Source organism: Chaetodon trifascialis, chromosome 14, assembly GCF_039877785.1.
Source record: "Chaetodon trifascialis isolate fChaTrf1 chromosome 14, fChaTrf1.hap1, whole genome shotgun sequence".
In the NCBI taxonomy this organism is placed as follows: Eukaryota; Metazoa; Chordata; class Actinopteri; order Chaetodontiformes; family Chaetodontidae; genus Chaetodon; species Chaetodon trifascialis.
Genome location: NC_092069.1, coordinates 13,027,076 through 13,044,117, shown reverse-complemented (window position 1 = coordinate 13,044,117; position 17,042 = coordinate 13,027,076). Strand labels below are relative to the sequence as shown.

General features: G+C 43.2%; 1 protein-coding gene across 1 annotated transcript; it reads right to left on the bottom strand.

The window, feature by feature from the left end:
• Positions 1 to 5,067: 5,067 nt before the first annotated feature.
• Positions 5,068 to 12,848, bottom strand: LOC139341824 (synapse differentiation-inducing gene protein 1-like). Its single transcript, XM_070978524.1, has 4 exons — positions 12,282 to 12,848; positions 9,949 to 10,429; positions 6,836 to 6,973; positions 5,068 to 6,133 (listed from the first exon to the last, which is right to left on the bottom strand). Exons 2-4 carry the CDS (start codon positions 10,372 to 10,374, stop codon positions 5,975 to 5,977), a joined length of 723 nt encoding a protein of 240 aa, XP_070834625.1. The 5' UTR covers positions 10,375 to 10,429; positions 12,282 to 12,848; the 3' UTR covers positions 5,068 to 5,974.
• Between the last annotated feature and the right edge of the window lie 4,194 nt (positions 12,849 to 17,042).

Sequence of the window (17,042 nt, the reverse complement as noted above, 5' to 3'; positions counted from 1 at the left end):
TATAAATAAAACATATGTTTATATATGTCTAAAATATGTGTCTGACATATACACTTACATTAATGAACAATGCATTTAATTCATTATGTTAATTCTGTTAACATTCGATGTTTGTCCTCATGTCTTTTAATCACGCAATGAATCTGCCAAAAACACGAACATGGTATTAAAACACTGAGTGTAGTGTAACATGTTCTCCACATGGTGGCAGTATTGAGCTTCAATCAAATTCAGATCCTTTGGCGTGTGTTCCTGTGAATTAAATTACACCTTCATAGTCTTTTCTGTTACACGGTCAGTATAGGAACATGGTGGTGCTGAAACCTCACACACGTCTTTCCATTGATTCATATCTGTCAGGCTGAAAAAAGGCTTATGTGCAAAGCTTTCGAGCAGACATGATCTGATATCTTGATCAATATTTGTCATCTCTTGTCAGTCATCTGGTGCTCTCAGTGATGAGGCTGTCTGCTGTGGGTTAATGGAGACTGTATTGATACAGTGGCTAAATGATCTGTCCTGGCTGGGGGCTGATTTCATCTCCAAGGTTCATTTTTTTTCCTTGGTTGATAACACGCAGCCAACCAGCTCTCTGTTACCCCTTACTGGATAAGAGCCGTCATCTCATTGCCTCCAACTAGCTGAGATAATCAGCATTCAGAGCTTGTGCGGGGCATTAGCGCTTTATTTGTGAAATAATAATGCTAATTTGGCCCCACAAGCCTTTTGATTAAGCAGCTGATTGAAGTCTGCTGTTGATGTCGGTGGCCTGTTGAATACTGCTCTGTGCTTTCATTAGGATAGATTAAAGTCTGACTACAGCAGGAGAAGAAACAAGGAAGTTACATAATGGGAAGCAAACAACATTTTATTTCACCTGATGGCCTGTTGGCATTTCCTTCAGCATTGCAGCTGTAAAATCAAACAGCGACATTCATGAATTTGTGTTGATATCAGGCATCTGAAGCGTTCAGTCGCTAAAAAACATATGCAATTTCTATTCTTTTTCCAGAAAAAGGCATTGGATATTAAAGCCCTTTAAATATTATGCATCAAGATTATGGGGTTAGACCGATTACAGTAGCATGATGGGAGTTTTGTCCCTGGATAACCTTTACTGTCTGTGCTCTGCTTCACAGACCTACACTCCTCTCTGTCACTGCCTTGTCTAGTAACGAACATCGGTTATCTTTTGAAGTTGGACTTTACTGCTTGTCCCAGAAAGATTTATGATGTGTGGCACAACACCACCAGCCGTCCACTGCAGCCACCCTCCAGCCCTCACTGCTTGGTATTTTCAGCAGGCCATCTGTGGCCAGTTTCACATGCCAGCTCCAGTCATATGGGCAGACATAAACTGTGTTAGTCTGCCTTTATTTCAGTATTATCTCACCAGCCTTTAGTTCTTCCTGCTCCATATATAAGGTGGACATCATCTCTCCTGTGAAGTGTCTTGTACCTGGGATGCAATTAAAAAACTTTATTAGATGCTTCTGCTGGCACAAGACAGCTGCTTTGAGGAAAAAAAGGAAGCTTAAAGCAAAAAAGGAGGAGGAGGGTGAGGAAGGTGTCCAATGTAGACTTATCAAGAGAAGAGAAACATGAACAGATAGACGGTGTAGCCTTGTTGCTGAAGAGTGATAAGTAAAGCCAAATGATGAGGCTCTGAGGCCCTTATCAGTCCAGAGTGTGTCCTGGCACAGAGAGAGACATGTTGCCGTGCAACAAAGGTGTGAGGACAGATAAGCACGTATGTGTGAAATGCTTCAAAGATGAGCTTAACTCTGATATTAAAGTGGGGTTTGAAAAGAAGAGGGAGAGAGGCGGGGGCTGGGGGGGGGGGGGGGGTGGAGAGGGAGAGATGGGTTTACAAAAATGGACGCTGACATCTGTTGTGCTGCAGGGCTGTCTTCATTTCCTCATGCACACTGAAAAAGTGCTGTGGAAACGCCTGTCGGGAATCCAGATCGGTCCTGCTTAAAATCCTTCTGTGGAAGTACGCAGGTATGACCTGCTAAATGCACTTAAAAGTACTCATCCTGCATGATAAATGTCCCATCTGACAGATACACTATTATAATTAATGTTATTAGATGTGCATATAAATGCATCCACACACCAGTCACATTTTAGGGTTCTAGCTTTTGGTTAATTATTGGAGAGTTTATTGGTGACACTGCTGCTAACACAAGCTAAAAATGTTTCACATAAATGTAATGAAGTAAAAAGTGCACTATTTCCTGCTGAAATGTACTAAAGTAAAAGTATAAAGTAGCAAAAAATTGAAATACTTTACTTGAGTACATCCATCACTTCGGCTAAGAGTTATTGGATTTAATCCCTCAAGAACACCATCAGAGGGATGCAAATGAATTCTAGCTGGCATTATTATTTGATAAATAAGTTATTTTGTTGTTCAGACAGCAGGTCATTATGGGATCCCTGGTAAGGATGTTGCTTTTTATTAGATCTACAGTAGATGAGTCTTTTTTCTTCTGTTCAACAACTGGATTTAAACTAAGTTACCTAAATGTGTTTGAAACATAAAGGGGTCCTGGCAGGAGACTGATGGAAACCTAAAACAAGTCATATTGCTCTGCACCTTTAATGGGTCACTAGTTCATTAAATTACAATACTGTAAAATCGAGGCTAACTGCAGTAACAAGCTTTTGAATTTGGCTCCAGATATGTTAGAATACCAATATCTGAAACTCCTGGCGTGTTGAAATGCAGAGTTTGTACCATTATACGCTCATTGCAATTCATATCTGCATGTAAACTATTGGAATCTCAAAGGGCATCAGACATGAGTTTAGCTCCATCCACTATGATGTCTTTGGTGCTGCTGTTGAACTAGAAAGTGTCCCTGGAATAATCAAATATACATTAAATACATCCGCCTGCATGGAAAATGATCTCTGGACGAACTTCAAACAGCATGCAAGTGTCTTGTCATCTGCCAAATTAACTATGTGATTCTGATTTAAGATCTGTCAAACAGCACAGAGCCAAGAGGTTTTCCACTTTTACCAGATAACCACTGTTTCCCCCAGTAGTTGGAAATTTCAGGACACTGTTTCCACACTCCTCCTTCACATCCTCCCACAGTGCTTTCGGATGGTGAGCTGTAGATGTGCCTGCTGAATCTCATTACAGTATTAGTATTACACTTGATTTCTCGATCCTTTTCACAAGGGAAATTCCTTGATAGTTTTCCAGGATTTTTTTTTTTTTTTTTTTCAAACCATCAGCAGTCCATCATCAGTCTGTACATTCACACATTTTTTTTTTGGAATTGTTGCAACCACTTCAAGTAAATTCTCTGTTGCAGAGGCATGGCACAAACTGAAGATATTGTTTATGCGTCTGCCTTCCAGGAGCAGAGCAGTGACAGGTATTTCATCAAAGCAACAACAAGAATCTGATAAGGCCTTTCGGTCACATGAACAGTCAAGAGCATCATGCTCCTTATTAATGCGGCACTCAGCTCTAATGTCTTTTTGTCTTTCCACTCCCTTTCAGCATCTTATCCGTTTTGTTTTAGCCCATTCATCATTGCTTTTCCTCTACAAATGTTTCTCACTTTCGTTTCTGTGCACAAAGGCCCATTCATTCTCTGCTTTTGTCACTTGCTAGATGTGACAGTTCGGGGTATGACTTTGTCAAACTTGACAAAAGCAGACATTTGGTTAATTTTTAGACACGGGGATTATATTTAGAAACACAGCAATGACTAATAATCCTTTTAAAGTGCATATTACACATGCAGCAATATCCACATTATACCTGTAGTGTGCACATGTAATGAAATAAACAAAGAAGTTTAGATTTAAGCTGCTGCTGCCTCTTGGAAAGTTTTCATTCTCGTGGGGGCGGATGACTAATAAAATCAGTTTGCTTCTGGTGGTCTGAGCTAGCTATGGATGCTGTGAGCGAGCGAGTGAGCGAGCAGGCGTGGGTGAAGCTTCCTATCTATTGAGGGAGAGAAAACACATGCAGCACCGCACTCACTCACAGAGTGAGCCCACTTCAGCACCCCATACAGCTCCCATTGATGAGAGCAGCACTTTTCGCCTCCGTCTCCCCCGTCGAGCCACATGCATTAGAGGCTTGCTTTAAGAGAAGCTGCAAAAGAGAAAATGGACAAATATCGGAGAGGACAGGCTGTGCAAGCTCTCCTGTAAGACTTGCTTACCTTGCCATCTGCTCCATTTATCCTGTTGCAGTGAATGATAAGATGTAGTGACTCTTTTCTCCTCTTTCTTGAGCTCAGTACGTGATCAGTTCTGTCTGCAAGTTGAACCTGAAGGGCTCTAAGTGGTTTAGGATACCATGGCTCCAGAGGTGAGTGCTCTGATTGGATGGCGGGTGGGGCAAGAGAACAGGATGTGCATGATGGTCCGTCCAAGTCCTGGAGGGGGATAAAGTGCTGCTCTCATTTTGTTCTGACATCCTGACTTTAGAAAACAGGCATTGTTCTTGACACTCACAGCGCTCTGGCAGCTAAAGTCACCTCGAGGCTAGACAGTGAGTGATGCCAAAAGAAGGAGAAGAGCCATGGCAGTTATAGCAGAGGCCGTAGTCAATATAAGGCCGCATGATCGACAACGCGCTCTGACAGGCCTCGCTAACCACACAATCCATGACTTGTTCAGTGGTTCCTGGTCTTTGTTGTCTGACGTACGCTGACAGCCCCATCAGTTGAGCTCATTTACCCCCTCATTGACCCTCGCCATCATGTTCCAAATATATTCTTACTGTATGGATTAGAAACTGGACATTTACATAAAGGTTCCTGTGCTCAGGTTTGTGCTTGGAGTGACAGAACCCTGCATGTTTCAACTAGAGTACTTTTAGCTAACTGTGTCAACTGTTTATTCCTCAGTTTTATTTCAAGTGTTTAGCAATTATTTTGAACCACTTATTTAATCTATTTCTTTTAGCAAACCATTTCAACTGTCTATTACTTATGGCTGTTTCTCTGCTTACTTCCTAATGTGGTTTACAACTGACTCCTTTTGGTGGGCAGTTTATCAGCATCACAACAATTTGTAATCATATTTGTCTCTTCATTTTCAACCTCTAATACAAATATGTGGATTAAAAAGCTTTCCACATACTTCCTGGCAACTGCAGAGTGTACCCCATGGGTTAAAAGTGCCCCTGAAAGGCAGACACAACTCCTCTCAGAGACAAAGAATGAAGAAGATGAGAGACATGGCAGAGGATTATTCATTATTCATGCCAAATGTATTTATTAACTAATTTTACGGTTCACAATAAACACAAATAACCCTCTTGACTGCTGCTCAGCAACTTTGTTTACACTGTGAAAATCACCTTTGTTTTCTTTCAATTAAGGGTCCATTTCTCTCTGTTTACTGACTGGATCATTTTCTGGTATATTCCTCGAATAAACAATCACATAAAAACCCGCCGGCTGACTGTTTTTCCAAGAAATTACGAAGTGGACGATACACAACCTGCAATAGTATTGACAGAGAATACATCTACTATAAATCTAAAATAAAACTGCTGTAAATGACTAATGTGGTAAAAGGTAGGTAGTTCTTTACTGCTATGAGCTCAGTTTTTTTGTCTAACATATAAGTACAGCACGGCCTTTGTGGAAGAGTAGTCATCACTGTTTGTCCTCTTGGTGTGGTGGTGGTGGTGGTGGTGGTGGTGGTGGTAGTGGAATACCTCGCTGGGAGTGTTTCATCCCAGAAGTAAAGATTGAGTCTGGATGCAGTCCAAGTAATAGGCTACTCCATCCACACATGTTGTTGTATCTTGTTTTCTCTCTCTTTCTGGTATTTTCTCTTCATATAGCTTCTTCTTTTCACAGACAGCCACACAGCAGCTCAGCCACACGCCTTCAGGAGAAGTGATCTGTCCTTCCTCGTCTCTTCCCTTCCTCCCCTCTTGCTTCCTCTTTCTCTCCATCTTCCCCCAAGCAAAGCAGTCCCAGTGCTATACGTGTCCAGGCTTGGACAGGTAGGCTATGAGGGCCACAACCACCCCCACATACATCCCTGTTCCAATGGTGATGGAAAGGGCAGCCAGGAATAGGGCTCTTCTGGAGCTCATTCCTGCTCTGGAGAAGTCTCCCTTAGCGATGGCCTTGCCAGTCTGACAAAACAAAGCAGAGAGTGAAATGAGCCGGTGTGTTACTCATCAGCACCGAGTGTATGAGTAGGTGTTAAGCCACGGTTAAAAGAGAGAAAACAAGAAATGCTCTTGGGGAGCCATTAGTTACCATGGCAATTAGGTCATTATCCCTCTGACAGTGACAAATGTGTTGTTTGGGTGTTTTGGTTTCCTATCAAAAAATGAACCTGGCCTTTTATTTATTCTTCTGACACATTATTTGCTGCTCCGGTATAATTGTCTCTGCAATTACTGTGGAAGATGTTGCAAAACCACTAAGATATGCTGTGCTTTGTTTGAGGTTGCAGGGCGTGAGCCTTATCTTCTCGGACCATAAACATACTGACATTAGCGGAACCTATGGTGCTGCTATAATTACAAACACACTCTCAGCTATGGATGCAGCAGATTAACATAATGCAGTTGCAGCGCACTGCTCACACAGAACACACTGCGGACCAAATCCTCAGCGTTAATGGTTTCCTAAAGTGAATATGAAAGACTGACAAGAGGGCCAAACCTGCTGAATTTACGTAGTCAATCAAGTGAAATAACTGCAAGGAGGGTCACAGGGTGGAAAATGGGCTGCGGTAGCAGCGAGTCTGAGTGCTTGTGCTCGCTGACCTTAAATAGAATGCAGTGTAATCAGAGTTAATGACAGGCTTGAGGTCTCTGGGCCTTTACCTTGTGAGAGTAGTAAAAGGCAACGATGCCCAAGGGCCAGAAGCAGCAGAGCATGGAGAAGATGGCTAGGCCCAGGTAGTCCCGAGGGGGCAGCACGATGAAGTTGTCCTCACTTTCGCTGTCACTGGAGCTGTCACTCTGGAACACGGCGAGTTGATGAAGAATAATTAAATGTCAGAAAAAGAAAGGATGATGCACTTTTTACTTGACTTCCTGTTCTGCTATATAAAATCTGCGAGGCAGACTAAACATTCGCAAAATGAGACAAAAGATGAGTGCAGTGATCTTGATATTGACGCCTAAGTAATAATTGAGTAAGGTTGACGTGTGTGGATAGTCAGATGTACTTTGGACATCTTCACAGAGGTGTTGCTTGACAACCCCCCCCCACCCCCAGGCCGGTGTATCTGCCCTTGTTTCACCACCACCCAGGACAGGATGTGCTCAGCCAGCCAGAGAGGATTTGGTGCCTCTGTCAACACCCATGAGCGGCCTGACAGATAACACAGGATTAACGGATTGTTCCATCATTGCAATGTGACAGGGGAAACAGCAAGAAGACAGCGTCATTTAGGTGCTAAATTGCTTCTACATCACGAGAGACCTCTACCATTTCTCCTCAATTCGCCCTGCGTCTTACAGGTCTGCAAGTGTTCAACAAGCTCCCAATACTGAGCCTCGATACTCAAACTCAGGGCCACAAGAGCTGAGTGGGCTAATGAATGATAGATTCAGACGCCACTCAGGCTACATTGGCACATTGTGCCTGCAGCAAGGATGGCAATGTGACTGCATGGGTGACCTTTAAAAGGACGTTGCCTGATACCTCTCTTAGCTGTCCCAGAGATAGAGTGGATGCTTGTCTGAATGAATAGCCTCGATGAGGAGCAGGTTTCATTTGTTAGTCTTGCTGCCTGCAGGGATCAATCAAAGCTTGGAAAAGGAAGGAACAAAATAGAAATCAATATGTAAGGCAGGAACTGAACCAAGCATTTTAGAGGTAATTAAAGAACAGACAGGGAAGAAGAAAGGAACCATACTTTTGCACTGACATCCACCATATTTTAAGGATGTTGTGCACATTTTTCTCCTTTAGCTTCTAATGTGATCTTCATTGAACAAACCACAGGATCTAACTGAAATTATCTTGTGCTAATCTGAGGGGGTTTATGTGTAGAAACCTTATTTGCGTAGCTGTTAGGGTGGAGGAGTGTAGCGCTATACTATCCAAACCGTTTCCAAGCCTTGGCCAAGAAAAAATGATGAAGCTCTCTGTTATCTGCTTTATGAGCACTGTCCACCTGGACAGCCGGGTGTGATCCATCATAACAGCAGCTGGTCATAACCACATAATCTGACATCACATGAATAAACTGGTGGGAACAAACAGCCGTAATCTCCTTTTATCTTTGTAGCTAGACCTGATAACAGTTCTGAGTGACTGGTGCATTCAGTCCCACTGACAGTCTGCCTGACACAGAGGCCGGCCGGGGGGGACACACTCCCAGTCTGGTCTGATGCCAGTTTAACTGATGGGGCTCCATCAAGGTACAGTGCCTTTAACAACCCTGTCACAGCTCTCTCTCCCCGAGGCCTCGTTAGAGTCTGGAGGGGACAGTGGGCTCTACAGCAGGGCACACACAGACCCCTGCACCCTGTTACTCGGGGCAGTCACAGTGGCACCGACCACATTATCTTCTTTCTCTGGTAGCTGCAATTTTCTTTTTCTGTCATGCAGATGTCAAACATCTGCTGACAAAAACTAGCTGTGGACTCGTAAAGTTGTTTTTTTTTCTGTGCTGGCTCTTTAACAATGGATGTGGCACCATGGATGTGGGCAGTGATGATATGGCTTGCAGTGAGGTGTGTAAAGAAACACACTGCTGACAAAACATGGATTATGGTTTGAAACCGCCACCGACTATATTCTGGAATGAGTGTGGAACCTTTACCACCTCAACTCTCTCCTTATTTTTAATCTTCATTGTTGTGAAAGTCATGCAAATGTTTCACATGCCCTTCAACAAACATCTGGCACTGTTTGTGTGTCTTTATGTGATGCACAAAACACATGAAGCACACATACAGACACACACACACACAGGCAGGGAAAGTGAAGAAATGCAGGTGCTGTGCAAAGACTTTCATATTCCAGCAGCAAAGCCAACTTTCATCTGAGCACCGTTCATCAGATTCATTTGCTCTTTTGAATTGACGTGGAATAACTTCAGCTCCGGGCTCACCTGCTCCGACAGCCATGCATCAGCGGAGTCCTGCTTAATACCCTCACAGCACGGCATTACTTATGGCATTAATGGCAGTCGCTGCCACATCTCTATCTATCTGCCAGGCCTCCGAGTGACAAGAGCTGGCGCGATCATCAGCCCAGTTAGGTTGCAATACTTCTTCCTCTGCCAGCTCAGAGCGCTGGGTATTTCACAAGCGTCCCTGGATGAAATTAGATTTTTGCTACTTCTAAAAAGACTTTTGCTCTTTTGCTGCGATGGCTTCCTTTGGAGAGGGAAGTTATATTCCCTTAAAGAACAATAGCCTTGATAGATAAACTCAGATGTGTCATTTTCTTGGAATGTAATTACAGAAAAGAAGTACAATTGCTCTGCTCTAGGTTTGAAAGACTCCAGTAAATTGACCATTTAGAGAACAGAGTGAGAAATGAGCGTGAATCACACTGGCAGTCTATTAGAATGAAATAATGAAATAATAAGCATCATTATAAACGCCATGACTCACTTTCAGATGAAAGATGGCCCTGACAGTTACGAGTAAAGTGTTGTAACGCCTTTAATTTCATATAGCAACTCAATATTCTAATTACTCCGTCAAACACTGCCAAATGGCTCTCACTTGCATCAATTTGCTCTTCAATATGTGCAGTTACACCAATTATCCCCATATAGCTTGTAGCAGGAGGAAGAAACTTGAAGCATACTTGTTTCTACATCCGCACACTTAGAATATAAATGCTACAGTTTAAACATATATCGCTTGCAGTGGCCCAGATTATTACACATCTTCAAATAAAATACAGCTAACGCACAGCAAACATATATGCAGAGGACTTATTCATATTTTTCTTTGGCATGTCGTCTGACCTCATACTCAGGACCCTGCTCCTCCTCCACCTCGTATGACACCGTCTGGATCTTCATATCCTTCTCTCCTTGTACGCTGTCCAGAGGATTTTCTGTGGAAACTCCATCCAACACAGTGTCCTTACTCTCTGTGAACGTGGTCTCAAAGCTCTCGCTCTTGGAGTCCTTGCTGTGAAGACTGACGTCGTCCTTGTATAGGATGAAGTTGGGCCTGTAGAAGGCCTCCACAGCTAGATGCAGGGACGTGGCATCCAGGAACTGTTGAGTCTTATGCTTGCCGTTAGTCTCATTGTAGTTGTAGCCAATGAGGCTGTCCTGGTAAGGCTGGCTCGGGTAGTCACACTGGTAACCCTGGTAATCATTGTGCACCACGTGTCTGCTGGTTTTGTCTAGCAGGGGGTTCTGGAGCTCGCTGAGGCTCTCCATGATGGCAGCTTCAAACGTCTAGTGGGTCAGTCCAAAAGATTTGGCAGTCTGGTAGCTGGAAATACATGTTAAGCACAGTAACAATTAAATTTGATCAATAAAAACATTAATAAATAACAGGCAGTTCAATTAAATCATGTCACATTCTTGGCAACATGCAGTTAATCTAGGTGTAGTATAGCTATCCAATCAGACCCAACACTGGGCTCTTAGTCATGTGATAATCGAGGACTAATCGAGGACATGAATTCATTGCAGGAAATATTTCATCTTGTTTGGTAATTAGCATTCTTCTCGTAAGCTCTCATCACGTTGAGCCATAAAATCACCATCTGCTGCATGTTCAACTGTTGCATCCCACACCCCCAGATCCACATAAACATGTAGGGAAAAAATATATATTCCACACATCACAACTGCCTATATTGAAAACCGGGGAAAGTGTGGCAGGTGCTGCTGTACTTTGCACTGAATACTGATGACTTCGACTGTCTGTGAACTGGCCTCTGCGAATCCTCCTGAAGGTTTTCAAATGTAACTGAAGAGTGGGATAAATGAGTGGATATCAGTTAAAAATCTGCACTTCATGTAAAAAATAAAGCAGAAAAAGAACAAAACAAAACAACCAAGTTACGCCTGTCAGGAGAGGCCGTCACTAAGGCAACAAGTCTGCAAATGAGAAGCTGTGTGTTCAGAGCTTGTGAGGAAGCAAATACATTATTTTGTTTTGCAAATCTGCCACAAATGGTCAGTCCCGTCTGGCCAACGCAGACCTCATCCACCAAATTCATCTTGCATCCTTGTCTTATGATGAAATAAGATAATAGCCACTGAGCCGCAGCTGCATCGTATTTTAGAATGACTGAGGTAGCAAATCAAGTAATTTCATGCTTTTTTGTTGAAAGTGCTGTGGCGAGAAATGAGCCACAGGGTGGAAACACACAAGAAGAATTAGAGATTTTCCCACATTAGGAAAAATGGGTATGGCGGGGCTTCATTTGTGAGGTTTGGGAGTTGATTGAGATGAACAGACCCGGACACAAACATCCAGGGGCTGGACAAAATAACATGAACACCCCCCAAAAAATGCCATATAGTGCATCAACGTCACAAACTACAGCTCTAAGACCTCAACAGTAAAAACCATCACACAGCTGATATTCAGTCCAGAACATGTGTTTGTGTGTACCATATTGTCTGCAATGGTTTCTTAGCCTGTGGATCTACAGCAGACCTTTGGCCTCTGTGACCCCTGCAGAACAAAAGCTGGGGCTGTCACAGCAGGTGTCAGAGCTGTTGGACGTGGAGAAGCATGAATAATGTGGGCCAGTGGCTGAATCTGAGCCCACACACCCAAGTCTCAATATCTTCAATGCCTGTCCTGCCGACTCCTTTCTGACATGCTTCTGAGGCTGAGCCACTCTCCAGATAACAGGGAATTCCATTACACACTACATTAGACAACAAAAACCACGTCCCACATCCACAAATAATTCATCTGACACCAGAAGATGTGCACTTAGCACATGCAAGTGTGTGCTCAGACTCCACAATTATTAATGGTCAGGAGCTCATTCTCTCTCTTTCTCTACTGTCTCAGCTTCTGTCCATTTACTACAGATTATTCATATATGTATGTTCATATATACATATATTCATAAACTCTCTCTCTCTCACACACACACTCGCAAAACATTTTTTTATTATTTTGATGACATCACACCTTTTTTTAACCTTATAAAATTGCAAATACTTCATTTACACATTTACTGAGCACGAGGGAAATCTTCCTATTCTTTCACTGTTTGCTCTTTTCTGTGATAGGGACATCTCATATCTGCCCAGGAATAACAGGCTAAGAATATTTTTGCATACTAGAAGCTAAGCATCTCCTAAAATCATCTTACCTGTGGTGGAAAATCCTCCCGCAGCTTTCTTCAGCATCGTTCCTCGGCGCAACTGAGTCGTTGGAGACGGACGCAGCCACACTTCTACTTCACGTTATCAATTTTAAAGAAACTGCCATCGTAGCACAACATATGGCATCCGTTAAAAAGGAAGTTATTCCCTGGTTGTAAGCATGGACTTTGCTCGCTGAGCTCTGCCCGCCATGGCACCGCGGCTGCGTATGACAGGTAGATTTTACGCACAGTATCACACTGAGCTCAGGCTCCCAAACAACTCCGGCTGAGGCTGAGCTGACTCCAGCCCACTGATTGGCTGTATGAGGCGCGCTGTAAACTCTAATAGCGACCACGGATTTGACATTTCCAAACTCTACTTGTCTTGCCTTCCTCCATCCCAGTGTCTCATGTGCTGGCTGAGGGTTTACGCTTCCCCAGAGGGGCTATCTAGCAGAGCGTCCTTTGGAAACAGTCTCCCTCCTGAGGTAACCAGTTTTAGATCACATGAGCCACTTCACAGACAGATTTGTATCCTGAAACATCTGAGCTTGCATTACTTGCACAACTGCTTAAGTGTTATTTCGCCCCCTGAGACCGCCCACTAACACACAACATCTTCACAAATCATTCTTATGAAGCTTTCCTGCTACATTTTAGGAGTCCCCCTTTTCACATAATTTCAGCTTTTATTTTCTTTCAGAAAAAATGCCAGCCTTACCTTAATTTCCTCACCCCATGTCTCTGCAATATGTACCCTGAACTTGTTCCAAATATAGCTCAGGAATAATTGCCACTATTAAATTCATTGCACATTTATATTTGATTAATATTTCAGACAAATCCCATGCATTTATCATGAGCCTGCCAATTTGGATATGCCTTTAACCCTGCTCTGCTAAGCTGCTTATGATTCCATGCTGCAATTTATCATTGTAAATGCTGTTTACATAACATTAATAGAAATGTATTTCCCATACAAGCAAATGGGTGACATAATAGATTCCACACAGCACAACTAAGTCTAATTTATTTTGATCCCCTTGGATAATAATAATGACATAACTGCAGCAGTTACACGGCCACCGTCTGTGGTTTAGGCACATGTAGAAACACACGGAAAATAGTGTCCATCAGAGGTTGCAATGCTATGCCAAGAACTAAAAGACTGATATACAGAACCCTGGACACATATCTTATTCAGAAGGAGCACTCTGTTCCACAGCCTCATAAAAATGTCTGGAGTTAATAATGTGCAAGCCCAGGCTCTGTCACTTTCACTGGGGTATGCATTAAGGTGCTGATGGACATTTTATAGGAGAAACATGGGGCTGCATTTATAAGACTGGGCACACATGAGCCGCGTCCCTCCCAGAGTCACCTTGTGTTCACATGCACGAAGCGATGTGACATAACAGCCCTGCCGTCTCCATGATGGATACCACTCCCTCGGGAGTATGAGTATATTAGATGTGGTGAGGAGGGGGACCAAAACCTGCAACCATTTGTCCATTATTTCTTTTTCTTTCTCTCTCCTCCCTCTCTCTCTCTCTCTCTCTCTCTCTCTCTCTCTCTCTCTCTCTCTCTCTCTCTCCGTCCATCAGAATTTGCAGCAGGATTCAGAGTAACATGTCCAAATGAAGATGAAGACACCATGAAGGCGTAACCAGTATAGCTGGTGCTACATTAAGCATAGTGTATGAGCAGATTTCTCCTTGGACCAGGCTTTTTCCTTCTTTTCCTGTGGATGGACTGTGAATATTTATGGTCCTCACTGTGCCCCCTTCTTCTGCTCCATTTTCCACTCTATATTTAGGCACTGTGTCACTACAGAGCAGATGCACTATTTGTCAAGCATTTTCTCCTCAGAGTCTTGTAATTTGGAGAAACAAAAAGATGATTAAGGCTGAATGTGCAGGTATTCATGTGCTCTTGATTGACAAATAGCAACACTAGAGCAGAGAGTGTTCTTACATAGATTATTGACGTTCCTCCACCCCTGTTTGAGATCGCAGCCACCTCTTGACACCGTGAACTTTCCTAAGGCCCATTAACCAGCTTTTAATCATTTAAACACTTTTGGGAATTAATCAGCTTAATCCGATTGGCAAGGAAAGTATCAAAACACTTAATTTGATCTGGCCTAGCCGGCTTTTGCGAAGAAAGAGAGGATTTAAGCAGCTTTTCCCAAATGGCCATTCTGTGCATTATTTCCTGTTTGATTAAACACTAACAAACTGTATACCAATAGAGCTCCTCTGACCACTGAAACAGCCCATGGGACTGAGGAAAAAGAGGAAGAACACACAATTAAATCTGTGTGGATACATTGTTGTTCATATTTGCCGCGTAATTAAGACATATTTGTGTATTTACAGCACACGTTCAAACCAACGTTGTATCTGTGCCACTCTGTTCATATGAAAAAGAGTCAAGCATTTCTTAGATTGGTGGTTATTTTTGTTGCAGACATCAGGTGCTGTGTGAAGACCTCATCCATTTGGCCAAGGAGGTCAGTTTGCAGAAAACAGTGGGACTTCAATCCCTGCAGCGCCAGGTTCAGGTGCAAGAACAGGAGGAGGCTCGGCATACGGGAAGGTTTTGGCAGGAATGGAGGCTGGAGCTCCTTCCAGACCTGGAGGCATGCTGCAAGCCTCCAACTGAAAACTCGCATGAGAACAGCAAGCCGCAGCTAAATACTGCCTCATATTCACCACCTGACTCAAGGGTACAATGAGCTGGCCAGGAAGGCAATGACGGCATCATGTCCTGTTATGGGCAGAGAGAGAGCATTTAAATCAGAGTTGGTGATGAATAATAGCAGGTAGGTGGGGAAATAAATAACTGATCCAGCTGAGCACCTTCAGGCAGTGGCTATTTCTTCCAAGCAAATTGAGCTTAAGAGCCGACAAACACAACAAAAGCTCTTTCATATAGCTCACTTTGTTTACCATAAAAAGCTGCTATCAGGCTCCCGCAGAATTAATTTCAGAGTGCTGTATTACAGAACTTCACTTTAGTTATTTGTCTGACAGTAAAGCCAGGCGGTCTGCAGGGCGTTAAAGGAAATAGATTTATTGCCCTCTTACATCCAGAGAAAATGAAAATGAGTTTGACTCCTACAGTAGGCTGTCATAATGAAAAACATAATAGTCGGTGAATGCCAACATTATGAGAAGCAATTTCATTAAAGTGTTAGAAAGTTGCACAGTATGTGACTTTTCAAGGTCCTTCTACAAATGTCCAATCAGAATATTAACAGTATGTGTCTGGGACTTGGCCCATGTCTGTGTGCGGGGGGAATGGATGTGCGGGGAGTCCCAGGGGAGCGGCGGAGGCTTTTGGCTTTGCAATTTTCCAACACACAAATGCAATATGTGTCGAATTAGCTGAAAGTGCTCCATCAGGAGGCGAGAGGTCGGAGTTTGTCATCCACAGTTTCAGACAGAAGCACCACTTTGTAGCTCTACCCTTCACCTGTAAGCACATATCTGTATAGCAGTGCATAAAAAATGCAAAGTGTGCAGCTTGGGAGAGATCCGGTGTGGAGCCGCAGTAGTTAACGTCAATCATAATTGGACTTCCTCCCACATAAGGAAAGTGAAGGAGGACAGTGGGGAGCTTCTCATCTTCACAGATCGCTGGCAGTGGTACAGTAGTCGACCGTTCCACTCTGGAGAGAAGCTGCTTGCAGATTAATGGCATCTTCTGTGGCAAGATTTGAAAACTTCCATTAATGGAACACCAATGATAATTTATTTGGACAGCCGAGCTCCTTCTCTGTGAATAATGAAGTGGCCTTGGGATCATTAATATGATGGATTCCCTCTAATGTGGTGATGCTGTGCCAGAAGTCGTGGTTGTAAAAAAAAAAGAAAAAAATATATAATAGCCGTGTTGTTTGCATTATTGATTTGTAGAATGAAAATAGGCATGATTTGATACGAACATGTGACACATTTGTTCAGAGGTAATACCTCAGAGGATTACCATTTGAAACATTAGCAGTCCTAATGAGCAGCACGTTAATCCTGCAGAGAGTGTTTGGTGTACCAGGTGATGAGTCAGCCAGGCATGACGGTCTGCTGTATGACTTGCAGGGAAACGCTTTTATTCACAGTCTATCTCAACAGTCTAATAAGAATTAACAATACAATGTTTCCAGCCCTGCCAGAGCTGAGAGCCCCGGTGTATCACAGGCCCAGCCTGCATATGTCAGAGCTCTCAGCTTTAGGATTTTCCATTAAACCTATCAAACCACCCATTAAACAGCAGAGGATTTAGCGACGTGTCTTCAATATGCTGCTGAGCAAAACAGAGCTGAGAGGAAGCCAGATTTCCCAGTCTGTTAGTGGTTTGTGGGACGACTGTGGAAGGGCTATAAATAGGTGATGGTATAGGAGTTGCTGCAGGTTAAGCAGAGGAGCGCGCTGAGGGTCAGGGTGACTCATCGCCCTGTCTCGTTGCATCACGTCAGTTACCTGGTGTCTGCACCTGTCACTGCATCCCCTGCCACCACCTCCAAACCACTGACTCGCACACAAAAACAAGAGTATGCTGAAGGCTGCATCACTGAACTCTACTACATAATCATTTGGCAACATTTCGTTTTCATGAATATTTTTCAAATTACAGTGAATCACACTGAAAGAAGACAGGAGTTGCCCTTATTGACAAACCCACATAGAGTTATTTAGTTCCACTCAGATCATTTTAGCATCTTTCAGCTAATTATTTTGGTTTTGCAACCCACAGCTTACCTGTTTT